The 23,238-nt window shown below is 48.6% G+C and overlaps 5 protein-coding genes across 8 annotated transcripts; 2 read left to right on the top strand and 3 right to left on the bottom strand.

The window, feature by feature from the left end:
• Positions 1-103: 103 nt before the first annotated feature.
• On the top strand, positions 104-4,962 carry htra3b (HtrA serine peptidase 3b). The gene is made up of 10 exons (XM_085905493.1): positions 104-657; positions 1,965-2,082; positions 2,150-2,282; positions 2,347-2,436; positions 2,569-2,763; positions 2,834-2,866; positions 2,931-3,148; positions 3,230-3,328; positions 3,456-3,630; positions 4,071-4,962. Exons 1-10 carry the CDS (start codon positions 243-245, stop codon positions 4,104-4,106), a joined length of 1,512 nt encoding a protein of 503 aa, XP_085761619.1. The 5' UTR covers positions 104-242; the 3' UTR covers positions 4,107-4,962.
• acox3 (acyl-CoA oxidase 3, pristanoyl) lies at positions 4,738-10,496 on the bottom strand. Of its 2 annotated transcripts, none has more exons than XM_085905492.1 (19): positions 10,381-10,496; positions 9,730-9,859; positions 9,570-9,667; positions 9,355-9,490; positions 9,185-9,259; positions 9,012-9,101; positions 8,780-8,923; positions 8,619-8,707; positions 8,338-8,434; positions 8,085-8,267; positions 7,222-7,344; positions 6,921-7,041; positions 6,703-6,825; positions 6,449-6,562; positions 6,266-6,381; positions 5,697-5,871; positions 5,506-5,573; positions 5,314-5,400; positions 4,738-5,127 (listed from the first exon to the last, which is right to left on the bottom strand). In XM_085905492.1, exons 2-19 carry the CDS (start codon positions 9,847-9,849, stop codon positions 5,008-5,010), a joined length of 2,079 nt encoding a protein of 692 aa, XP_085761618.1. In that variant the 5' UTR covers positions 9,850-9,859; positions 10,381-10,496; the 3' UTR covers positions 4,738-5,007. The 2 variants fall into 2 exon arrangements, with proteins under 2 accessions (XP_085761618.1, XP_085761617.1); XM_085905491.1 differs by having other exon boundaries at positions 9,730-9,908; positions 10,381-10,450.
• A 135-nt stretch (positions 10,497-10,631) lies between these two features.
• Positions 10,632-17,066, bottom strand: pelp1 (proline, glutamate and leucine rich protein 1). 2 transcript variants are annotated; one of them, XM_085906358.1, is made up of 19 exons: positions 16,842-17,066; positions 16,518-16,582; positions 16,342-16,447; positions 16,118-16,267; positions 15,786-15,857; positions 15,663-15,722; positions 15,423-15,579; positions 15,217-15,349; positions 14,992-15,079; positions 14,831-14,919; positions 14,646-14,759; positions 14,423-14,573; positions 14,190-14,343; positions 14,057-14,112; positions 13,820-13,953; positions 13,423-13,525; positions 11,867-13,351; positions 11,233-11,502; positions 10,632-10,991 (listed from the first exon to the last, which is right to left on the bottom strand). In XM_085906358.1, exons 1-19 carry the CDS (start codon positions 16,980-16,982, stop codon positions 10,899-10,901), a joined length of 3,621 nt encoding a protein of 1,206 aa, XP_085762484.1. In that variant the 5' UTR covers positions 16,983-17,066; the 3' UTR covers positions 10,632-10,898. The 2 variants fall into 2 exon arrangements, with proteins under 2 accessions (XP_085762484.1, XP_085762483.1); XM_085906357.1 differs by having other exon boundaries at positions 11,233-11,505; positions 16,842-17,063.
• A 326-nt stretch (positions 17,067-17,392) lies between these two features.
• On the top strand, positions 17,393-19,053 carry med11 (mediator complex subunit 11). The gene is made up of 3 exons (XM_085906365.1): positions 17,393-17,546; positions 17,925-18,055; positions 18,130-19,053. Exons 1-3 carry the CDS (start codon positions 17,477-17,479, stop codon positions 18,280-18,282), a joined length of 354 nt encoding a protein of 117 aa, XP_085762491.1. The 5' UTR covers positions 17,393-17,476; the 3' UTR covers positions 18,283-19,053.
• On the bottom strand, positions 18,295-22,994 carry LOC147060368 (arrestin red cell-like). Of its 2 annotated transcripts, XM_085906362.1 has the most exons (14): positions 22,873-22,994; positions 21,917-21,947; positions 21,796-21,856; positions 21,682-21,726; positions 20,720-20,913; positions 20,523-20,650; positions 20,302-20,437; positions 19,990-20,074; positions 19,843-19,915; positions 19,552-19,689; positions 19,384-19,467; positions 18,988-19,049; positions 18,846-18,891; positions 18,295-18,517 (listed from the first exon to the last, which is right to left on the bottom strand). In XM_085906362.1, exons 1-14 carry the CDS (start codon positions 22,893-22,895, stop codon positions 18,433-18,435), a joined length of 1,191 nt encoding a protein of 396 aa, XP_085762488.1. In that variant the 5' UTR covers positions 22,896-22,994; the 3' UTR covers positions 18,295-18,432. The 2 variants fall into 2 exon arrangements, with proteins under 2 accessions (XP_085762488.1, XP_085762487.1); XM_085906361.1 differs by having other exon boundaries at positions 20,523-20,913.
• Between the last annotated feature and the right edge of the window lie 244 nt (positions 22,995-23,238).

Raw genomic sequence — 23,238 nt, forward strand, 5'->3', positions numbered from 1 at the left:
GCACAGATGTGAAAGCGGAGACATGAAAACAGAACCTCGGTCTGGTCGCTCCTCCTCCAGGGCCGCCTCCTTCTCCTCCTCCCGAACTGCGGGATGGCAGTTTCCCGCTGCAAAGAGAGACGGGACAAAGGCGATTCCTCGACAAATCCAGGAGGCAGCCAGAGGATGCATTTGGCACGAGGGAGGACACGGCCACCACAAGCACCAGGAACTCACTTTGCACATCTTTAAGTTGAGCCAAAATGCAGATGTTGCTGTTGGTGTGGGCATTGGCGCTGCTCGGACCAAAGGCGTCCCGAGGCGCGGAGTGTCCGTCAAGGTGCGACGTGAGCTCCTGCCCCAGCCCCAGCTGCCCCGACGGCTACGTGCCGGACCGTTGCAACTGCTGCTTGGTGTGCGCCGCCGGCGAGGGCGAGCCGTGCGGCGGCCGGGACGACCCGGCCTGCGGGGACGGCCTGGAGTGCCGACGTCCGGACGCCGGGCTGCGGCCGCCGTCACGGGCTTTGTGTCGCTGCAAGTTGAGCCGGGAAGTGTGCGGCAGCGACGGGAAGACGTACGCCAACGCGTGCCAGCTGAGGGCTGCCGGCAGGAGGGCGCAGCAGTGGGGGCTTCAGCCCATCAACCAAGCCCCGCCTGGAGCCTGTCACAACAACGCAGGTAGGACGAGCGGCAAAACACATCACGTCACCGTCGACTGCTGGCGGGCAGAAAATCTCACGCTGCAGAAAATAGCACAAATAGTACAAGACACATCAGTGGAAAAGAAAGAAAGAAATCCTCCTACAAATCATGACCTAATCATCTCAACTTGGCTTGTTCAGTTGAGCACTTTTCTATGAGGTCACACAAAGGTTAACTGGACCGTCTGCCATGTGGCAGGACTTGACTGAAGGACTTTTTTTTTTTCACTTGAACCACACTTCAGTCCTCTCCGGTAGATTTCCAGGTGTTACCAGGTGTCCTCCCTTGTCGCTTTCACATCCCTGGCATATTGTAGCGATTGAGAATGGCTGCTATTAGAGAGTGGCGGTGTTTTTGAGAAGTGCTGCAACAGCTGCCTTCCACATTTGTTTTGGCACATTCCACAATGACGCGCCAGCCATTCTCCTGCTCACTGACTCATTCAAAGCAGCAAGAAAGCAAAGAAACCTGCAGGGAGAACTGAGGAACTTTCCCCAAAAAGACAGCAAACTAGGCTGACATCATGCCGGGCTCGCTTCCAACTTTAGTCTCAACATGGCCGTGTACCTCAGCTCACTTTAGCGACATGCTATGCTACGCTACATAAGATTAATTTACTTTTAGCTTGAATTGATTTTTGGAACGTCAGTGAAAGTGGGAAAAAAATGGAGAAAGAGATGATTCAGCGCAATTAGCAGGTTAGTTTTTTTCCCCCGGGCGTTGAGTTTGAGTGGCATTTTGGCTTTTTTTATTTTTTTTAAGCAATTACATTTGAAAGTATTTTTTTTACAAGACTCTCTCTTCGCTGTGGTGCGTCCAATTTACAAGTTACAGTTTTCACTTTACACAGACTTTTAAAAATTGTAGACGTTGCTCATTATAATTTTCTTCCCAACCCTGAAAATCTACACTAGCAAGATTTAGCAAGAATGAGACCTATATTTTTAGTTCACCACGCCCTTTACATATGTAACGCACCAGCGAAACTGTGTGTACGTGTGTGCGGGCGTGCGTGTGTGTGAGTACACGCCAGACAAAATAGAGAGTCAGTGATTAAAGACAAACATAAGGCCAGTCGGCCACAATTTTGGGCTGGAAGGATTTCCTGTTTCCTTAGTTGCTATCTGTGTGAGTGTGTATGTGTGTGTGTGTGTGTGTGTGTGTGTGTGTGTGTGTGTGTGTGTGTGTGTGTGTGTGCGCTTTCCAATGACTGAAATGAGGCCAGCTGTTAAAAGCCTTTTGAATTCATCAGCATTGAAGCCAACTCGTTTTAACCCATCCAGGTACTCTGGTTACTGTCGGTACATCAAACGCTGTCAGCCCTCGATACAAATTCAACTTCATCGCCGACGTGGTGGAGAAGATCGCCCCAGCAGTGGTCCACATAGAATTGTTCCTCAGGTACACACTCTACTGTGTGTGTATGTGTGTGTGTGTGTGCGTTGACGTGTGCATGTTCTGACCTAAGGCATCCCCTCTTCGGGCGCAACATCCCCCTGTCGAGCGGCTCGGGTTTCGTCATTTCCCAGCACGGGCTGATCGTCACCAACGCTCACGTGGTCTCCAGCAATTCCCCCGTGTCAGCTCGCCAGCACCTGAAGGTACACAGACGAGAAAAAAAAAAAAAAGACACGTCAGCAAACGACTGACAGCTTTGTCTTGAAGGTCCAGATGCAGAATGGCGACATTTACGAAGCAAGTATCAGAGACATCGATAAGAAGTCAGACATTGCCACCATCAAAATTAACCCTAAGGTCAGTTGGAAATTAGGTTGAGGAAAGTTGAGGAAAAGTGGTTTAAAGTTTTGCTGGCTACACAAGATGAGGTGGACACGTTTGGGTTGGGATGCCGAGGGCCGGTCTTGACTTTCCTGTTTCCAATCCCAGAGCGAGCTCCCCGTACTGCTTCTGGGTCACAGCGCCGACTTGAGGCCGGGAGAGTTCGTGGTGGCCATCGGCAGCCCCTTCGCCCTGCAGAACACGGTCACCACCGGCATCGTCAGCACCGCCCAGAGGGACGGCAAAGAGCTGGGCCTCAGGGACTCGGACATGGACTACGTCCAGACGGACGCTATCATCAACGTGAGAATCCGCCACGGTTGGTCGGCGCCGAGGGAAAACCTCACTTGGGCTTTTTTGTTTTCTCCTTCAGTTTGGCAATTCCGGAGGGCCTCTGGTGAATTTGGTAAGACTTTCTCGAGCCGCCTTGCTTTCCGAAGACAAAGCGAGCTTAGGGTCTTTTATTTGAGGACGGCGAGGTGATCGGCATCAACACCCTGAAGGTCGCTGCGGGAATCTCCTTCGCCATCCCCTCAGATAGAATCACTCGCTTTCTCAACGACTCCCTGGACAAGCACGGCAAAGGTGAGATGTTAAACGTGCCTCCGCCACCCCGTCCGTCTCCTTCGGATGTCAGGCCGGTCAAGAAGCGCTTCATCGGCATCAGGATGCTCACCATCACGCCGGCGTGAGTGCTGCCGCTCGGCTCTCGTTTACCGCCACCTTCGGGAATCGTTCGCTTCCCCCTCAAGGCAACTCTGTCCCGCAGGCTCGTTGAAGAATTACGACAGCAGAGGCCCGACTTCCCCGACGTCCCCGGCGGCGGCATCTACGTCCACGAGGTGGTTCCTCACTCCCCGGCGCAGAAGTAAGACTTCTTACAAAAGCCGGGCATGAAAATAGGCCGAATGAGCCGAACAGGATTACGATTCCTGGATGTTCTTCGGTGTGAGCTTGCTGTCCTCACAAACAGAATGTGACCCTTGTGCTTCCAGAAGCGGCATTAAAGATGGCGACATCATCGTCAAGCTGAACGGTCGGGCGGTGGTGAGCACGGCTCAGCTGCAGAGGGCGCTACGAGAGGAAACGGCCCTCCTGCTGGAGGTCAGGAGGGACAACGATGACCTGCTCTTCAACATTGAACCAGACGTCATCATGCAGTACACCACAGTGAGACAAGATACACGTAGTCAGTCATAATAGATATCTACAAGTCAAAGAGTAAGCTCAGAAGCATCCCAGAACCACCATGCAGAGATCCATCTGACATCTTTCCAACACACTGAAATGTTCTCATACTATAGATAACATCGCTTTGAGGAAATCAGCTTGTAACCCCGCCCCCAGGCGCCAAGCCAGATAATTGACTTTTGTCTACATTCCCACTGCTTTTTTTATAGAATTATTTGGGTTTGTATTTTTTGTTTTGCGGACCCGCTTTTTAGCCTTCTTGTTGACCCCCAGCTCCCAAGGGAAAAAAATCCTAGCTACGCCGTACGAAAAAAAAAAAAAAAAGACGGAGTCATATATGTTCTGAGGTGTTGCTGACTCACCGCCACAAAACTGCCATCATTGTACTGAAGTCGCTTTCTTATCGACCTCATGGATAGGAGCAGCTTGGGGGCGATCAAGGAACCTCTTACTAGCCCGGACAGATAAGCCAGCCCACTCATCTTCAGCACAAGCTGCAAAAAAAAAGAAACAGAGACGCCAAGAGAAGCTATTCTTATATTTGTAGCTCCTTCCGATGACCATCATCATGTTTGAAAGTTGACATGCTAACAAAAGGACGCCCCGCCCCGTAAAATGTATCAAATACACGTTGGTCGTTTAAAGTATCCTGCTCTAGTAGATGTCGGGGCCAGTGTAGCATGATTTTTTTTTTTTTGAAGAGTCAATAAATCCATGAGTCCTCAGTTCTTACCTTCTCTTTGACTCACCTCACGCGACTCCTTGGCTTGATGCATTTCTGCAAGATCTTAGGACTCATGAAATCCACCCCATCTGAAAATGAAGCTCAAAGGTTACGAGATGTGCCATTTGCTTCCTAGCTGACGGCAGCTGGATTAGATTGTATCTTGCGATACGGATCGGATACGTTTAACATGCACGTACATACAAAGCGTTTCCTTTCCAGACGACTTGAACTTATTTTGACCCGCTAGGCCGGAAAAGTGACCGCAAAAGGTCTTCTGACTCACAAGGAGCGTCAACAACACTTTGCTTCGGAGAATTCTCCCCAATGAGGATTGAGAACACAATACCCAAAATACAGAATTGATCAAGTTGGTAATTTATTGGTAAGGCACTAATTAATAAGTTATAATCGTCTCTATACATAAACACAGGCAAATAAAATTCCCAGATGAAGAGAGCACTGTTATGAGTCCATTTTTTTTGTTGTAATCCCCAAAAGTCACATTGCAAAGAGGATTTTGTCCATTTGGGAAACCGATTTTTTTTGTGGAGAGTAGTATGGAAGTAAAGGCAAAAAAAAAAAAATGAAGCGAGTGTGTGGCGCGAGTACGCTCGCCTGGCGTTTGTTGTCTAGAGCTTGGGCCGCAGAGAGCCTACGGCGGGCTTGTCGGCGCAGAACTCTTTCCACCAGGACGGGCGTTCCAGCGCTTGGTTGCCCTGCATCACCGTGGACCAAAGGTTCTTGTAGAGCTGTGGTCGCGGGGACAAACAATTTGCATCACTTAACGGACTTTCTTTGCCACTGGCGGAGCTAAAAAAAAAAAAAATTCATCTAATTTTTGTTTTGTATGTCATTGATTAGAAGTTTTCAATTGGACTTTTTAAAGTTGTGTGTCCCGAGTGCTGTGTGAATAGTGCACGTGACGAAGAACCTGCCTGTCCATCAGCGTTCCCGATTGGAGAGTTGAGAACGAAGTCTGGGGGAGCCATCGCATCCACCAGCGCTACCGCGTCGTCCTTCAGCTGCAAATATCTTGACTTTACTCGACTTTTACAGCAGCGTAATTCTACAGTTTTACATATCATCATCATCATCATCATCATCAATCACGATGGAGTGTGTGAGACCTGCGTGCAGAGGGTAAGAACGGCCGTCTGGATCAAGTGTGCTGGCTCCCTTCCGCTCAGGTAAGCACCTGCACACAAGCACACAATGACTTACTATTGATAGTTTAGGAAAAAAAGACATATTTTTTTTGAATGCCCACAAGCATATTTGTGACTGTTCTGTCAATTGTCTGAAGAAGGATCTCCTGCACCTCGGTACAGCGTGGCCATGTGGCTGCTGAGGCTCCACAGTCCATAAAGCGCACAAAGTTTCCCCAGGACCGGCCGCAACTGGCTGGGCGTGTCGTCGTCTCGAGTCCAATCGTGGAACCTCTGGAGACAGCAGTGTTCAATGTAGGCCAAGGCCAGGTCACGGCAGTAGTAAACCTGGACGGACAAACGGACAGACGGACACCGCTTAACACACTGCAGCCATATTTGCTGACTCAGCAAGATTAGAAAATGCAAGAGTGTCATTTGAGGCCAGCCATGAACCGAAATGCCAAATACTTCCCAATATGGCTTCAATGAGCTGAATATTTGGAAATGGAATCAAATACGGAATGCAGGAGGTCTCTTAAATCTCAACTCCTTGGTGATGTAAACAAAAGTGAGGTTGAAGATTTTTGTTGGTTGGCTCACTAACTTGGAAAATGTGAAATTGGGCCCAAATGTCTTGAATGTTGTGACTACCATTGCAAAATTGTTTTGAGAAAAGTGGCCACCATGACTGAAATCAAGAACTGTGGTGACAGAAGGAAAAAGGCTGTCTGTTTCCTGCCTGGCTATTGTTCCGGGCCTCAAAGTCATCTTGGCCCAAAGTCCGTAGCTGCTGCAGCCGCCCGTGGCTCTCCTCCAGAAGGTAGCACACCAGCCACTTGTAGGCCGCCAACACCACTAACAGGAAAGTCATCAAGCGATGAAGCCACGTCGCCTTTGGATCCCGCAGAAGCAAGAAAACTACCTGCAGAGTCCATGCAGTCTTTGAGCGTGCGTGCCGTGAAGCCGCCATCTCTGATCTTGTGGAAATGGTCCAGGAAGTCCACGGTATGAAGAGGGGACTGGATCGGCACGCCGTCTGAAAGCATACTCAGCATCAACACTGGTTCAAGAACAATTGCCGTTCATCTGGACCGAAAGGTATTGTGGACCCACTCTGAGTGGGTTCCAGACGGCGCCCCGTCGGCTTGTCTTATTTCTTAAAGGCCGAGGACTGACCGCGTCGCTTGGCGTCCATCCACGCCATCAGGTAGTTGCTGGTTTGCTGCAGTAACACGTTGTTGTCTCCCTCGTACGTGCAGTTGGGATCGTTGTCATCGCGCAGGTTGCCCAGGCGGTTCACTGCGGAGGCGAGCAAAGCAGGGGGGGTGGGGGTGGGAGTGTGAGCGTTGCGTGTTCCGTATACGGGCGCCGCCCACGAGGCTTAAAATACTCACTGGCTAGGTAACCGTGACCTCCGCAAGCCTCGCGACACTCCTGGATCCCGCGCTGAGCCATCCACGAGGCCAAAGGCTTGCCGGAGCAGGCCAGCGCATGGAGCTCTCTGCCCAGTTCAGCCTGACACACACACACACACACACACACACACACACACACACACACACACACACACACACACACACACACACACACACACACACACACACACACATCATCAACTTAATGGCAGAGCTCCACGGGCACACACTGTGCTTGCAAGATGTTTGGTGGTGGACAATGAAAGCAGATGGAACGCACCTGTGTGTCCGACTGATCCTTCATCATTTGCCCCAGGCTAAACTCCACGAAGTTACCAAAGAGGGATTTGGAGAAGCGCTCCAGAGCGTACGCTGCCGCCAGATACGGAATCAGACGCCATTGCTGGAAAGACACAAAAGGTGGAAAGTCTTGACTGCGCTGGGAATTACATCCATCATGCCATGACACCGTATTGTGAGAAGGTGGAGTGCGTGTCTCTCATTTGATAGATCTTAGTGCAGCATTTGACACAATAGATCACACTATTTTGTTTTCTTGCCTGGAGCACTGAATTGGGTTAAAGGTTTAGTCTGGAGTTTTTTTTTTTTAGGTCATAGCTGTCTCAAAGTAGCTTCTGCATCAGTATCAGGGGACATTGTAACCTCCGAGGCGTCGTTCCACAACAAAGTGAGTTAAGGCTCAATCCTTGGACCAATGTTATTTATGCTCGGGCTACCAGGAGGCAATACAGTACAGTAGAGTGCAGTCACTTCAGAAATTTGCAGAAATTTCTTCTTCTATGAGTGATTCAGTAAAATACTGCATCATGTGTAGTCTTTTTTTTTTTTTTTGTAGAGGACAAAGAACATATGCGAAGGAGTGTTATGTGATATTTTGCAACAATGATTGTGTTAAAAAAAATCCTTTGCTTCTAAAATCACAATGCTAAGCATTAGCTTACAAATTGTTTTAAATAGTTATTAAAAATACCAAATATACAGTCGCCTGTTTACTGTTCAGGAAACACTGAGACCATTTTTTTCCCCCAACAATTGTTAACTATTGTCCAATCTGTTGTTATTGTTAAGTAAGTTCAGTTCAACTAGTATACAGCGTGCATATTTTAGCGCTTTGGCCCTTACCTGCAACTGGTACTCGATCACGGGAAGCTCCTGTTCGTCCTTGGGCCCGAACTGCCTCCTGGTGGCGGAGAAGCGGACCGCCACTGTCAGCGCCAGCTTGAGGTTGACCAGGGCCATCCTGGCGATGGACACCCGGCCTCCCGACAGGGCGCCCAGGGAAGCCCCGAAACGCTTGTCGGGGTCCTTCACAAGCACAAACGCGTTACCCCCGCCGGCATCATCCAGAATGGTTCAGGACTAGGACGGCATTTACCCGGTAAGGGGTCACATAAGTGCCGTCGGGAGTCACATCGCCGGTCTTATTTAAGAGATTCTCCCGCGGGATCCTCACATTGTGGAACAGAGCAAACCTGCGTATGGCCATTCACACCGAGTCAGTCATTGACGTCCGCAATCGTCCACTTACTCATTCACACAAGCAAATCAATGACAAATGTGACTTCACTTTTGATAGTCGTCGATTCATGGATTAATTATTGCGTGTGTCTATAATGAACAAAATGGAAGGTCCAAGTCCAGATATTGCGAGTGTACCCATTATCCAGTCCGTTCTGGCCCAGCTTCTTGCCCATATCGCCAACGAGAACGCCAGGAAGCGCCAGTAGCGTCTTGGGATCTCTCACCTGTATTGGACACTCGCTTACATTGGCACTGGAGGACCTCATAGAGCGAAAGTTCAAGGCGAGCCAGCCTACCGGAACCACGAAAGTGTGCAGACCATGGCAGGCCCCGTCCGCCGTGTAGAGCTGCGCCAACACCAGTGCGTGAGTGGCCGTCTTCCCAAGGTTGCCCACCCAAAACTTGGCTGCCTCGAAATCTGGAGAGTTGATGACAAACTCCTGCAAGACAACGCATCCCGGAGAACCTTTTGGCCATGTTCGGGAACAACAGGTGCTAGGCTACTAGCAATGGTGAGAGTTTTCCAACCTGTGTGGATGGCTGGTAGGTGGCGGTGGTCCTCATGGCTCTGGTGTTGCTGCCGTGACTCAGCTCGGTCAGCGCAAAGCATCCGAATGCCTCCGGGAAAACGGGGCATAACGAGCGTGGTACGGAGAGAGGCCGTGCGTTTGACGTGACACGGAGATGAGCGTGGTACTTACCGTCATGTCATCAGCGTCGTCCACAAACTTGCGGTGTCGCGCTGAGCCGCTGCTGGCGACCGTCCTTGCAAACATCTGAGACACAACAACAACAACAGGTGACATTTAACACAACAGAAAGCATCTCAAAGCTCGTCCGGAAAAGTTGTTTTCTCATAAAACGCACTCACGCCTTTGCTGAGGAAGTACTTGGCCGACAAGGACCAATCATACATTCCCAAGCAGTTGTTGAGGACCACCGTCAACCACGGGTTGGCCATGGCCTCGTCATTGGTCAGGAAGTCATAGGAGAACAGCTTCTTCACCCTGTATGTTTCCAGACCAAATGGATCTTTGAGTTTACGCTGACGACGTGTGCAAAATAAATGTACAGTCCACCTTGCACCTGAGGAAGGTGAGTTCCCGCATTTTCGCCATGGGCAGGTCTTCACCCGGCGTCCTGGAGAAAAGTGGGTCGTTCTCCAACGCCGTGAAGACTCGTTGCTGCGGCACAACACAACAAGAAGCGTGACCTCAGAAGAAGATCATGTGCAATCTCGTCATACCTTCAATGACATCTCGTCTTCTCCTTCCAGAAGCACAAGCATGTCCTTCCATGGGAAAGAAGCTTTTTGTCTGTAGACGTCCAGAGGCCCGCTCGGGAGGTCAGCCACTCGTTGCTCCATCGTCTTCAAACTTTCCAATTGAATACAGGGTGGACTTTCTTTAGTCAAGTTTCTTCCATCTTCAATTGATATTTTTCACCGCTTTAAAACAGCATTTCAGCAATCCCACAGAATGTCTACAGAAATAGCCTTCTCCTGTTACTTATTTTTAATATTAAGTCAGTGACCTGGCTGAACGCAGATTAGTCGCCGTTTGGCATTCAAGTTTTCAGAGCAGAGCAGAGTTCAAGGTCTGTCTGTCCGTCTTCACGTCAAAACGATGACATGAGGATTATTCACGGATATTCAACTCCAAACAGTAAAGTCAAACGACAGCCAAATAAATGCAAACATTTGCATATTCAAACAAGAGATATGAACTGTAGTTTGTTTGGTAATGCTTATTTCTGTCCCTTTTCGAATATAACACTTCATACACACATTATTTACTTTCGTGTTGTTTGAATTGTGATTGTAAAGATCTAATTTAACCAAAGCAAAATAACAAATGAACTTAAAATTAGCTTGAGACGTGTCTTCGGTTCATCCTACCTGTGGACAGTCGACTTTTCGTGAACGCTGAAAGCAGACAATCAAGAAGAAGCAAACTCGGTGGACATTGGTCCATGACACGCCCACTGCACTCTGAAACCGGAAGTAAACCAGAGTGGGCCGGCCGTCATACGCATACGTCGGCGCCATCTTGGGATGGCTTCTGTGCGCTATTTCCTTCTCTAAAATCTATAAAATTACTCTATGCTGTACATATTATATGGAAATAAGGACAAATATATCGACAGTCATCTTTTCAATGGTTTTATTCTTTTATATCAAAGCACATGACATGTGATGAGAGAACCCAAAAGTAGCTTCAACGCAAGAAAGTCACAAATGAGAGTACACTATACACATAGCCTGTGAGGCGATAAGTCTTCACATTCTGACCTAGGACGTGTTTTGGACATCTTTAGTTTGACAGACAGTCAATGAAATGTCTCATTGTCCTACTGAGGTTTGTGTGAAACAAATGATGCAAAACTGCAAAAACAACCACGGCAAGTCCTCTTTGGTCAGACGTTTGACCCGGAGGCTGCAACCTCGTCGTCGTCAGGGGGGCAGGGGACAAAATCAGCCAACATGGCGGCGATGGAGTCGTCTTGCATCTGAGAGAAAACAAAAAAGTGGCCAGTGTTCAGTAATGCCTGTGTCTGCTAAAACAGCGACCAGCCTTCAAAGATTGTGACCTTTGGTGGGTAAATGATTTTTTCAACCCTCATGGGTGCCCTTCCCAGCATCGGTAAAAGAAAACTACCAGTTTGTCATTTTTCCATCTTAATAATTTGTTCTTTTACTCTCAATTCAAATCAAACTGAAATCTAATGGAGGAAAGAGTGTATTGTTAACCTTTTTCTCATCAGTGCTTGGTCCCGCCTCTTCGTCCTCGTGCTCATTGTCTCTTTTGCGCTTAACTCCTTTCGTCTCGCACGCTTCACGGGCGTCCGTGTCTTTGCCCTTTTCTTCCTCCTGGAGACACTCTTCAGGGCCCGACAAGGCGGCGGGTTCCGAAGGCAGTGGGCTGCCGCTATCGGGAGGAGCCGCCATGAGTTCGTTTTGAAGGACAGGCGGCTGGTCGTCACCGATGCTCGCTTCCTGCGTGGGGGCCAACAAAGCTTCCTGCTGGAAAGTCCAATCATTGAATATAATGCGGTGACAACACACACAGACGTTCTATTGCCTTATTGTTGAGTTTCTATTTTGACCTGCCCATTTATGTAGGACAGTAACTGGAGTCAGGGAAGCATGCTTAATTGAAACGTCTCAATTGAGAGACAAGCTCTACATGTCGTTTGCTTGCATTATTCCAAAATCAAAACAACCTCTACGTATTTTGAAAGATAATTTAAACTGAGTTTGAAATATCAAAAGTGTTTTGGGATCATTCTTTGTGTGGCCTATTTCGAGTTAAATCTATTAGCGCTAGTAGTAGTGGCAGCCCAGGTTAGGTCCTGTGTTGGTGCACCACCTTGTTTATGCCTACCTGCAGCGGCGGTTGAAATTCGGCGACAGGTGGCTCGTGTCGAAAGGAGGCCGCGTCCGTCGTCTCGTCCTCGGCCGACTCTTCCCTCTCCTCTGGCGCACCGCCTCCGGTCACGCACAGGATCTGAGGCATGGTGGGGTCGTCCATCCTCTCGCTCTCCTCCTCCTCGTCCTCTCTGGCCCCCTCCAGGACTCCAATGCTTTCCACCTCCTGCACTCGGGCGCGCTCGTCGGCGACGTCGGATCTGCTGAGCTGGATCTCCTGGATGCCTCCCACGGTGTCTCCATCAGTGCTTGAGGCGGGCAGCATGACTTCTGCACGAGGAACCTTCTCCTCCTCAATGCCGCCCACGTTCGCTTTGTCCTCCACTCCCTCTAACAAAGGCATCGCGCCATCTTCACCCCCCTCGTCTTCTTCTTCGTCCTCCTCGTCCTCCTCATCTTCCTCCTCCTCCAGCTCTTCCCCTTCCTCCAGCTCTTCCCCTTCCTCATCAAACTCGTCAAACTCCTCGCCCTCGTAAAACTCGCCCTCAGGGAAATCGCTGACTTCCTCCTCCTCGTCCTCATCTTCCTCCAACTCTTCGTCATCCTCCATGTCTTCCTCTTCGTCCTCATCGTCCGTGCTGTTGATGTTGATGACGCCCGAGTCTTCGTTGTTGGTGTCGGCGGGAAGCCTTGCCTGAGGGGGGGCCAGTTGGTTCTGCAGCTGGTGCATTTGGAGGGGCAGCCCCAGGGCTGCGGGGGTTGAGGGCTGCATCAGCATCTGCTGGAGCTGAGGTCTGACGGCCGCCGTCTCCCCCTCGCCGACCGGAGGAACGAGAGAGACCACAGAGGAGGCGTGGGGGACGAAGGAGTTGACAGCAGGGGCGGGAAGAGGCGAGGCGGAAGAGGTGGCCAGATCATCAGGGAGGGAAACTCCATCCGTCACAGCTGGAGCCACCGCTACGGGCTCGGCGGCGCCGCCGCCCACGGGCGTGGCGGCGACCGGGTTCTGAGGCGGGGCCGCGTTCTCGACGGGCTCGCGCGTCTCTGTCGCGAGCATCCCCGGAGGAACGATGACCACGCTGTCGTCAGAGTCGCTGGCCAGCGAGATCTCCACGTCCTCGGCTTCCTCTTTGTCATAGCGCACAAAAACAGGTCTCTGCCCCTCCGGGGGGCCCAAATTGACCGGCTCTGGCTGGTGGTGCGCGTGCGGGGACAGAATGGCGTCGCCTGAAGCGTGGCCTGGAACCAGAGACAGGTGATTCTCCAAAGAGCCCAGCAGAGCAAGCGAGTGGCGGGCGGCGGGGAAGGGGCTCGAGGAGCCGGGGCCTCCGAGGAGGGTGGGTAACGGCAGGCCGGGGGTCGGGCCCTGAGAGGGCGCAAGGACGGGAGCGGAAGGGCTGGACTTCAGTGGGAGGGGTGGTAAGGGGATGGCGATGGAGGGAGCGCGCGGGTGCACCAGGGCGTTACACATAGTCAGCGCCTCGCTACAGAACGAGGACACCTGAAAGGAAGCCAGGACAGCCCACTGAGTATGCTTTTCATGACAACACCAATGACGACATCACGTCCGACCTTGAGGTTGCGGTCTGCGCGCCCTTTGCTGAGAATAGACACGGCGCAGGTGAGAGGCGGAGGCCACGTCGGCGACGGGACCAGGACGAGAGCCAGCAACAACCTGAGAGTAAACAAACAAGCAAAGTGAACATCTTTTTTGAAGGCTTTTTATCCAAAAACTGCCAAGCTCCAACTTAGATAGATGGATGTAAATACATTTGGAGCGTTAGGCTTTTCTGATAAATGAAGAAAAATGGTTTCCAATTAATTCAAGTTTTTTTTTTAAACAGTTTAAATCTTTGGGTGGTGCAACTATACAGTAATCCTTTTTTTTTTGCTGAAATATGGTTTCTCCGTATCACAAATTTTTCCAATCACCTGCAGTGGGAGTGTTTCCTGTATATGCGTGGTGTACCTGTAAAGTTCCCGCCGAGTAAGGGCGCCACCGTACTGCCCACTGACGCCCCCTGCAGACTCGGAAGTGCCGTTGCAGCTGGACTGCTGCTGCTGCAAGCGCACACATAGCGGCAGCAAAACTTCGTGGAGACGCTGTGGCACAAAATACACAGCGTCAAAAAAATGACAACCCTCGCACGTTCGTAATGCAAATTGATGCTGAACGATAAGTGCACCATTGTCGGTTTGTTTTTACCTTGTGAAGGTCATCCTTTAGGAGAGTTCCGCTGGTCAGTATGATTTGTCTTAAAGCTTAGCGGGAGAAGAAAAGAATTGAAATAGGCCATCATTTTGAAAGAGGGTGAGAGCGTTTTTTTTCAGGAACTCACCCCTGAGAGCTGAAAGGCAGGTATCCTGGTTGGCCAAAATGTCGCCTTTCCTTTGAAGCGAGGGCCCAACCGCATCGGCCATGACCAACGGTTTGGTCCTGCGGGGGCCCGGTTTGCCACCGGGAACCGCATCAGCCGACAAGCCAGCTCGGAGCTGCGGGAGCCAAAGAAAAAGGACACGGCTGGGTTTTCGTCACGTCGTACGCTCACTCAAAAGACAATTACGACAAGACCTTGACGGACTCGGCCCCGGGTGTGATGTCACCGAGGAGGTGGGAAAAAAGGAGCTCGGTGTGGCTGGGGCTCCCCTGGAGGATGCCGGCAGACGCGCCGGCCACCTGCACCCAAGCTTCCAGGCTTCTGTACACGGACACGCGCACCGAGCTGTGGGATTAAAAGACGTCGGGGTCGGATTGCGACTCACGGTTTACGTTGAGGATGTTTGGCGTGACTTACCTGTAGGCTCTCTGCTGCCCGGGGTTACTTTCAGGAGGAGGCGTCCATGCACTCAAGGTTTGCGAAAAGAGTCTCTGGAGAACCGCGGCGTACTGCACCATGCTGCTCCGCACGCTGTGGTCGAGACGAGGTCAGATAAGTACGTGGGCGATTTTCACTCGGCGGGTGCGCGTCGTGCAACTTACACGGTGAAGAGCGCAGTTAAGACGTCCAGTGTGCTGGTGTGAATGGCGGGCAGGAGCAGGAGCCTCACGCTGCCGTCGCCTGTTAAATTCTGGTACGAAAAACAAAACGAGTGAAAATGACCCGTGGGGTGGCGTTGGTGGCGTACGCGCGGAATACTCACGATGCTCTTGGCGCTGATAGCGAGAGCTCGACACACCAGATTGAGGATGGGTCTGACGGGCAGACGTACAGCCGACGCCGGATCCACCCTGCGGACGTGTCAAGTTCACACCATTTTGCACAAGTTTTGGTACGGCGAACCCGCCGTTTATCATTTACACCCTGCCGCCATAAACACGGATTTGAACATACATCCTTAAGTTCCCATCCAAAGACCTTTACATACCTGAGCGTGTGCTTGAGCGCGAGACACACGGCCGTGTATCTACGTTGGAGCTGCAACGGCAGCAAGGGATCCGATTGATCGAGATAAGGAAAGCCGAGCTCCACCCCGGGACCCTCGTATTGCGCCGTCCTGTCTGTGGCGGCCCCACGACAACAACATTTCAATACGAGCAAAATGAGACCCGGACACGGCGGGTGAGCGCGTACCCAGTTCGGAGTCGAGGTAAAGTTGAGACAGCGCGACATTGGCCGTGGCCACGAGGCAGTGAACCTGATCGCTCCATCGGTCGGCTCGGCCGGTGCCCGACGCTCGGTCGGTCAGACCGCCCAGACAGGGGAGGCAACCGAAACACTGACAAGCCATCTGACGGGAACACAACGCACATAATACACAATGTGACGCGGCTCGTCAACGGAAGCTGCGACGGCCTGAGCGGGAGAACAAACCTCTTGGCTTTTCTTGTTGTAACTGTCCATTTTGGAGAGAAAGTAGGCTCCAAGCTTGTCCTAAAATAATGATCAACTTGGGTATTGGACAATGATGACCAAGCAAATACAAGATGATGTTACCCGCAGGGATCCACACGCTCGGGGGTAGTAGGTCATACACGCCATCATTCCCTCCATGGCCGCCAGCTCACACTGACATCACAAGAAGACTACAATCAGACACTTTCTGAAGATTAAAATTTAAGCAACATAAGATGCTGTATACACCCTAAATTTGTCCCTTGTATGTAGCTATAGCCATGAGGTTTAGAATCAAATGCTAATTTCCTCTACAATAATTTTTACAATTTCTTTTCAAAACAAAAATACCAAACAGACATAGCATTTTTTTTTTCTTCCTTTGCAGGTGACTGTACACATTGATCGGGTGCCATCTTGCTTTCTTTGCTCACCTCTGTCTTCAGGCCCAGCAGTGACGTGAGGATGCCCAGGACGCAGTTGAGGCCCACCTCCCGTGCCAGCTCTGCCAGCTGAGAAGAATATTGCAGCAAGTCCTTCAAGATGGTCACGGCCAGCTGGATGGTATGAATAGGAGCCTGGGACTGGAGAACAGGCTTTGAGGAAACGTCCTCCCGGATGTGGACCACGGTGACAGATGCATAGCATTGAGTGTCACCTGTATGACTTGCTGAAGCGAGCGAAGCCAGGAGAGACAGTGTTGCTGGAACAGCTCACATGAACTGTCCTGAACCAGCATGGCGAGGAGACACAGCCCCTCAAATCTGCACACAAAGAAGACTTGTTGATCCAAGCGGATCTCTGACACATGTTGATACGGAAGAAGAAACTTACTTGGTTTTACTGGAAGACAGCTTGGCGTTGCTAAACCCAAGCAGACCGGCTGCAGCGCTGGTGCCCTGTCAACATCGGTTTTGTTACACGTTACAATTCATACGGATGCTACTATCACTCATGGCCACTTCCACCTCTGGAAAAAAATCAAAACGATAACCCCAGTCCACGTTAGGCCTATGATTTTTAATTTTAGGGTTCCTTTAAGCGACGAAAGATGATTTTCTTGTGCCAGGTGAACAACAAAAGCGAGCAGGTTAGCAGATGGCTAGCTAGGAAGATAGCACACGTTCGGTCGTTGAAGGCAGGGGTTCTTCATCCTACCTGGGTACGGAAGACGCCATGCTCTCGGAAGCTGTCCAGCAAACTGGGCAAATACTCGGGACGCTGCTCCTTCAGAACCGACAAGAAACCTTCAGTCAAACGCAGAGCAGACGGACCATGCAGCAAAGACGATGCCGACATCTTGCCTGCCTGCCTGCCTCCCTGCCGGTCCGCCAAGTCAACGTCACTAATACGCGACCAAGCACAGCGTGGTGTTTTTCGAAGGCGACCTTCGTTACAAAAATATTTTTTTACGATTAGCAACAATTCATTAAGGACCATTTACATGGAACTATCAATACCCCGTCTCCCCCAATTAAGATAACACGGTTTAAAATGATGAATCCTATTTTCCTAATTAAATAGGATCATTAAGCTAATTTTATTACAATAATTGTCCAATAGTCCTCATTGTGGAAAGAAGTTTAAAATAGGCTCACATCTTAATATAAATTTTGCACGAATCGCATTTTGTGTATGTCACTGTTTTGACTTAGAAGGCGACCCGTAGAACCCCAAAAAGATGTCCTTCGCGCGCGTGCGCAGTTGATTTATTTCGCTGGGTTTGAGCTTCGGTTCGGTCGCGTTTGGTGTTTCACGACGACGCTTCCCTCCAAATTAAAGCCCACTTGACGATGGCGAACGAGCGCCTGCGAGTTCTGGAGGAGGTTGAGAAGGAGATTGCGATGATCCTGCAGTGTGCTGGTCAGCTAACAAAAGACTTTTGTTGTTTTTCCATTAAGTGCATCGAACAACGCGGATGTTGCCGGTTTACCTGACAAATGTAACAAGTGATGCGAACGTGCATTTAAAAATGCAATGATCGATAATTCCGTGATCAGCTATGATAGATACGTGACATCACAGCAAGTATTTCACACCTTGGCAAGGCATATATTCTTAATGCACATTAAAAGCATTTCAGGTCAAAAATAAGATAATTCACTGATATAATTGAACAAAACTAAGGAAACTTTGTATTGTAGCCAAAGCATCACCCCCTCATGCACAGCACTGCATTTCTGCTGGTTCAGTCAAAATACTATTAACTTAATCAACTCACGATTGTCATTTTTTGTGCAGGCAATATTGTGATGGAACTTTCCAAAGACAAACACAACGCCAGCCTCCTAGACAGACAGCTGGTCCAGTTCCAGAGCTCCGTCAACAGAGTGGAGAGTGAATTGAGTGGCCAAATCCGTTACCTGACGCAGGTAACACGTGTGCACAAGGCACATTTCCAGGCTTTAATATAAACATGGATTTGTCGTGTCACCACTCCATTCAGGTTGCCACCGGCCAACCTCATGAAGGTTCCACCTATTCCTCAAGGAAGGACTGCCAGATGGCGCTCAACAGAGCCGAGTACGCCAAAGTCAAACTGGGAGAACTGGGACGGACCTGCGAGGTCATGTTGGAGCCGCCGCTGCAGCAAACATGAAGAGAAGTCAAGTTGTTTTCTTCTGCACCTTTATTTGGACAAACTTTTGAACGAGAGCAACATGGACTGTGAAATGTTTTCCACCCAGCTAATAAAAATATTTGTGTATAAACAAAGCCACTGCTGCTCCAATGGTAACCGTGGCAACAGCTAACACAGAGGGTCATCCTCAGCCCCCTCTAAATCCAGACGGCCAAAGTCTTGGAAAACCAGCTCGTCGTCTTCAGGGGAAGGGCTGCAGAAGAAAAAGTGGGTGACATAGCCCAGAAAAGTTTCAATTTGAGAAGCAAAGTGACAAGTAGTTATCTTTCTTGAATTTTCTAAAAACAAAATGGCCACAAGCGTGTCAAAAATCCTCCACGACAAAATTAATTCCCAACTAACTACAGTTTGTCTCACCAATAATGGTCCATTTAGGTCAAGGTTTTAGCAAAAAGCATGGCTCATTTAAAGCGATTTGTCATCGTCCTCAAATTGGAGTAGCCAGACTATTTGTCGTTTTGAAAAATTGGGGGACTCATCACGTTGCTACTCACACCACTGGCTCGGCCAAGCTCACTTACTCGTTATCGAGGTCGGTACCCGCGGCAGCTTCGGCTTGTGGAACCGCTGTGAACACCATAAATTAAATTGTGCTTTAATCCTGACGGTTTATGAAGATTAATCGGGATGATTGAGGGGTGTGTGTGTGTGTGTGTGTGTCACCTGGCTCTTGGTTGCTGGGTTTGGGATGCATCAAATAAAAAGGAAGCTCCACTGCCATGTCCCTGCATTCATGCGCACGGCCCAGCCACAAAAAAAATAAAAATAAAAACTATTGAAGAGGGAGATCAGCAAATGATCACAGTAGAACTTAAAGTTTTTATAGTTAACCAAAAAACTACAATTAAAAATTCACATAAACTAAAATTACAGTCACATAAGCTTTCATGGTTCATTTTAAGTCTATATTTCAAGATTTCTGGACGCACATACAGAAGAAGGTCAAATGAACTTTAATACTGAAATTAATTTAAAAAACTCAACTTTGAAACTTGGCTCTAAAAATGAAATTAAAATTAACCCTGGACACATCTAAGCGAGCAAGGCATAAATACGCACCCGCCCCGAGACACCACTAGTTTGACTTTGACGCGATAGGACACCATGATGCCCAGCATCTCCTTGTTGTAGCCTTCATTCATTCTGCAACACAAATAGTTGTCCAAAAACAAAAGATAGCAGGCAGACAGACAGAGAGGCAGTGTGTGTGTGTGTGTATATATATACATAGTGCTGGAGGCCAGGTTGGTGTTTTGGTGATTGAGGTCTCCATCTATCGCCAGGCCTTGCTTCTGGCGATTATCCCCTATGGAGGGTGTCAGTGTGTACACCTGGCAGAAGGTGGAACTGGCGCAGACCTGCTCGCTGATTGACAGTCACCAAAAAAAAGCAAGCACACTAAAAACAAAAAAACTCTTTTGCCCCTTTCACCATCAAAATTGGTTGAACATGTCGTAAGACCCAAAAAAAAAAAAAAATGCTAACAGGGAGGCGAAAATTTTGCTTGCACAAACTCACTCGACCTCCAGCTGGGCTACGGGACACTTAAACTGATCCTTAAAGAAAATCCAGACGTCAGTGTACTGGCGCACTGCGGGTGAGCAAGATGGAGCAAATGGCGTCAAGCGACGGAGACACGTGCGTGAGCGTCCGACGGCAGCTCACCTGCGATCTTCACCTTCTTGACAGTCTTGCTGGAGTTGTTGGAGACGTGCACGTTCACGTTGATGGGCTCGCCGTGGTAGTACAGCTGGTATGGTAGAGCATACGCCGTGAAATGATTAAGTGGCACAATAAGCGGATTGGACACATTTTCAAGATGGCTGCTTGTCAAGAACTTCAGCTTTGTAGCTGCTCGAATGACGTGGACATATTTTTGGGGGAAATTGGTATTGGGATGCCCTGGACCGAACAACCATCGGGTTATCCCAAAAAGTTAATGCGCCGTTCCGATGACATGTTTGGAAAAAGATTCACCTCCTTGTCCAACGATGCCTCAAGGTGGAGCGGCCTCTCGGACAACAAAAAGCTTCGAGTGCTCTCCGCGCTGGGTTGCGGGCCCATCTTCTCCGGGGCGTACTGCACTTTTCGGATGACCAGTTCCACAGTGTTCCTGGAAGAAAGCAGAATTTAAAAAAAATAAAAAAAATTGTAGGATATGTATGTTGCAAATGACGCCGCCATCTGTCTGGGGCAACCTTTGAACGATCTTCTCGCTGACTGACTTGGCGCAGTAGGCCTGGATCTCAAAGTCCACGCCGCACGCCTTGCCCACATCGTCGTGTGCGGGCTGCAGGATGACCGAGCAGGGCAGGTTCGGGGAGATCTGAACACGGCAGCCCATTAGGCTCCTCCCCAAAAAGCAGCTCGACGTGACGCGGCTCAGCAGTCTTACGTTGAAGCAGAAAGGGTGCGCGTGCTGGCCCAGTTTGCGTAGCAGCTTCTCCTGGAGGACACTCAGTGGCTTCTGATCGGAGACACGAGGGAAGGCTTGGAAAATGCTGAAGTGGAGATCCTTCCGGTAGGGCAAACCCAAGACGTCCGACTCCTCCCGACCGTAACGGAACACGCAGGTCAGGGTCACGAACACTGCCGACACGAATGACACTTGAGTTGGACATGAGAAGGAGTCTCCATGTTTTCACACCAAGTTGAAGTTAAAGAAGAGTATTAATATCAATTCTTGAGATTTGACAAAGGAAACCTTCATGATCCAATAGGAACATATGGACGGTCAATCGGAATTCTACTCAATTAAGAGTTCAAAACAATCAAATGTACATGGAAGTTGAAGACAACTGAAGTGAAAGTCTTTAGCGTACCACTTTGAGGCAAACAAATGCACATTGCATCCAACCACAAGTGCATACGCACCAAGAATAGAATATAAAAAGTCTACACACCCCTGTTCAAAAGCATTAATGACAAAAAATAAAAATAAAATAACGACCACGTTAAGGTACTAGTGATGAACAGTAATTAATCAAGTTGTGGTAACCTCTATGACTAGTGGTGCACTGGTGCCCTCTAGTGGTGCCTAAAGTAAATTACTACCTATGTAGAGTTCAATTGTATTTCACTTTTTGATCTAAAAAAATAGTTTTGTAATATTTAATTAGGTTCAAGTCCAATATGTTTTATTGAATCATGATTTTACTGCTTATGACTGCTTTTTTTAGATTTAAGATTTTTTGTCCCAACTACATGTTATTGTGGCTTACAATAATAAATCATTTTTTAGGAAAACCACTGTTTTTTGATGAACACTTGGGCCAACTACGCTTTTGTATTTTGATGCTGGCGATAATGGTGCAACTTGGCGGAAAAAAAATTGAAGATCAGATTTGCTTGCTTTACCTTTGCGATCTTGTAGATACTCGGGATCCACCAGGACAACTCCATCTGCACCAGCAAACATCTCAACATCACTCGGCAAATTTTACGTGGGTCTGCGTGTACGTGTACACTTACCCACTGGATCCACGTGATCATAATGGTCAACATAGACACGCTTGCCCAGATAAACGCTGATCTGCAAAGTGGAGAATCGTCAGCGCTCACCTGCACGTGGTGCCGGCGGAGTTGAACCTACCTTGTTGTTGGGGCTCGTCTTCTTGAACACTCTGGATGGAAACAAAGGGCACTTGCTCAATTGTGTTCCTCAATTCATTTTACACAAGACACTTTTCATGTAAATTTGGTGTTTTTTGAGGAAATAAATATTTTTTTAATTCAAACAAGAAGCAGTCACACTCAACACTGACTCCTATTTGCAGTGACATTGAGACCGCTTTCATTGATATGTGATGAGAAACGAGCACTTTATCACATTTTCTGCCTTTGGTGTGTCTGAGTGTCGAGGATCGGGTCGAACCCCCCCAAAATTTTTTTTTTTAAAAAATAGAAAAAAGCAGGAAATCAGGCAAAAGTGCAACTGTGCAAATTGGAAGCACATCGGGTTGTTAGAGGAAGCCAGTGTTTTGGGAGCACCACAGTTTGTGAAAGATGAACACGTGTGTCTTGAAAGAAACTTAGATTTGTGAACTTTATTATTTTTCTTGATGGCCATAATTTATCAAGTACACTTCAACCTATGCAAGACAATGCCAAAGATGATTGACGTTATATTATATTTGAGAAAGTTTTTTTGTTTTGTTTTTTTTAGAAAAAAAAAAAAAACGTCTTTGTGTTTGTCACAAACTTGAGTACACACAGTTTTGAGAGTTTCTTTTTCCCATGTCACAATTCCTAGCAATCCCACGCCGAACCTAAAACAGGTGGAACTGCCCCCAACCGCCAGCACCAAATCACCTAATCAGTTTATTAAATTTAATACCTTTCTTTTTTCCTTGAGTTTCCTCACAACCATTAATTGGGTGGTTGGTCCACTGCTTTTGTTCCTGACCCGTTTTCTGCTAGAGATACTTTTTTTTTTTTTTATGTAAAGTGCTGGAAAAGCCACGAGTTGCTTTTGGCATACAAACAATCACTGAGCGCAAGCATAGGAAAATGCAAAAAAAAATAAAAATAAAAAGGTTTAATAGATACCTGGTGCCCTCTTTATCGCCCATCTCGTCGGTGCCGCTCGGGTCTGGTTGAGCTGTCGTGTGGCATGCTTTGAGTTAAATGTCCCGGTTTTGGGCTTCTTGCCGTCACCGATGACACAAGCCACGCCCATAATTTGTGTTTGACACCTTGAGTAACGCACGTGACTTGACAAATTGAGGGGTGAAAAAGCAATAAGACTAATTTAATTGTTGCTTTTCTTCAGATCCTGATGGCACAATGTTAATCGAAGAGCATAAATCCCCATGAGATTTCGTTAGGTCATTTGAAAAATGTTTTGGGGAGAATCTCGCCTTGAGGTTAATTGTAACCTCAATAACAAAAAAAACACACGAAAGTTTTAATTTT

This window comes from Syngnathus leptorhynchus, chromosome 2 (genome assembly GCF_054491065.1).
Source record: "Syngnathus leptorhynchus isolate UIUO chromosome 2, UIUO_Slep, whole genome shotgun sequence".
Lineage (NCBI taxonomy): Eukaryota > Metazoa > Chordata > Actinopteri > Syngnathiformes > Syngnathidae > Syngnathus > Syngnathus leptorhynchus.

Excerpts from the sequence above, each read along its gene's own strand:
- LOC147060368 (XM_085906361.1), bottom strand. The coding sequence starts at position 22,895 with ATGGGCGATAAAGAGGGCACCAG. Across the intron at positions 19,050-19,383 it reads CTAGTGGTGTCTCGGGGCGG|GGACATGGCAGTGGAGCTTC; the intron begins GTGCGTATTTAT and ends GCATGAATGCAG. Across the intron at positions 18,892-18,987 it reads ACCCAGCAACCAAGAGCCAG|CGGTTCCACAAGCCGAAGCT; the intron begins GTGACACACACA and ends TGGTGTTCACAG.
- pelp1 (XM_085906357.1), bottom strand. The coding sequence starts at position 16,982 with ATGTCGGCATCGTCTTTGCTGCATGGTCCGTCTGCTCTGCGTTTGACT. Across the intron at positions 16,448-16,517 it reads CTGTCTTCCAGTAAAACCAA|ATTTGAGGGGCTGTGTCTCC; the intron begins GTAAGTTTCTTC and ends CTTTGTGTGCAG. Across the intron at positions 15,858-16,117 it reads TGCTGGGCCTGAAGACAGAG|TGTGAGCTGGCGGCCATGGA; the intron begins GTGAGCAAAGAA and ends TTGTGATGTCAG.
- htra3b (XM_085905493.1), top strand. The coding sequence starts at position 243 with ATGCAGATGTTGCTGTTGGTGTGGGCATTGGCGCTGCTCGGACCAAAG. Across the intron at positions 2,764-2,833 it reads AGACGGACGCTATCATCAAC|TTTGGCAATTCCGGAGGGCC; the intron begins GTGAGAATCCGC and ends TTTCTCCTTCAG. Across the intron at positions 3,329-3,455 it reads CCTCACTCCCCGGCGCAGAA|AAGCGGCATTAAAGATGGCG; the intron begins GTAAGACTTCTT and ends TTGTGCTTCCAG.
- med11 (XM_085906365.1), top strand. The coding sequence starts at position 17,477 with ATGGCGAACGAGCGCCTGCGAGTTCTGGAGGAGGTTGAGAAGGAGATT. Across the intron at positions 17,547-17,924 it reads GATGATCCTGCAGTGTGCTG|GCAATATTGTGATGGAACTT; the intron begins GTCAGCTAACAA and ends TTTTTTGTGCAG. Across the intron at positions 18,056-18,129 it reads AAATCCGTTACCTGACGCAG|GTTGCCACCGGCCAACCTCA; the intron begins GTAACACGTGTG and ends CACTCCATTCAG.
- acox3 (XM_085905492.1), bottom strand. The coding sequence starts at position 9,849 with ATGGAGCAACGAGTGGCTGACCTCCCGAGCGGGCCTCTGGACGTCTAC. Across the intron at positions 9,668-9,729 it reads AAGACGAGATGTCATTGAAG|CAACGAGTCTTCACGGCGTT; the intron begins GTATGACGAGAT and ends GTTGTGCCGCAG. Across the intron at positions 9,491-9,569 it reads CGGGAACTCACCTTCCTCAG|GGTGAAGAAGCTGTTCTCCT; the intron begins GTGCAAGGTGGA and ends GGAAACATACAG.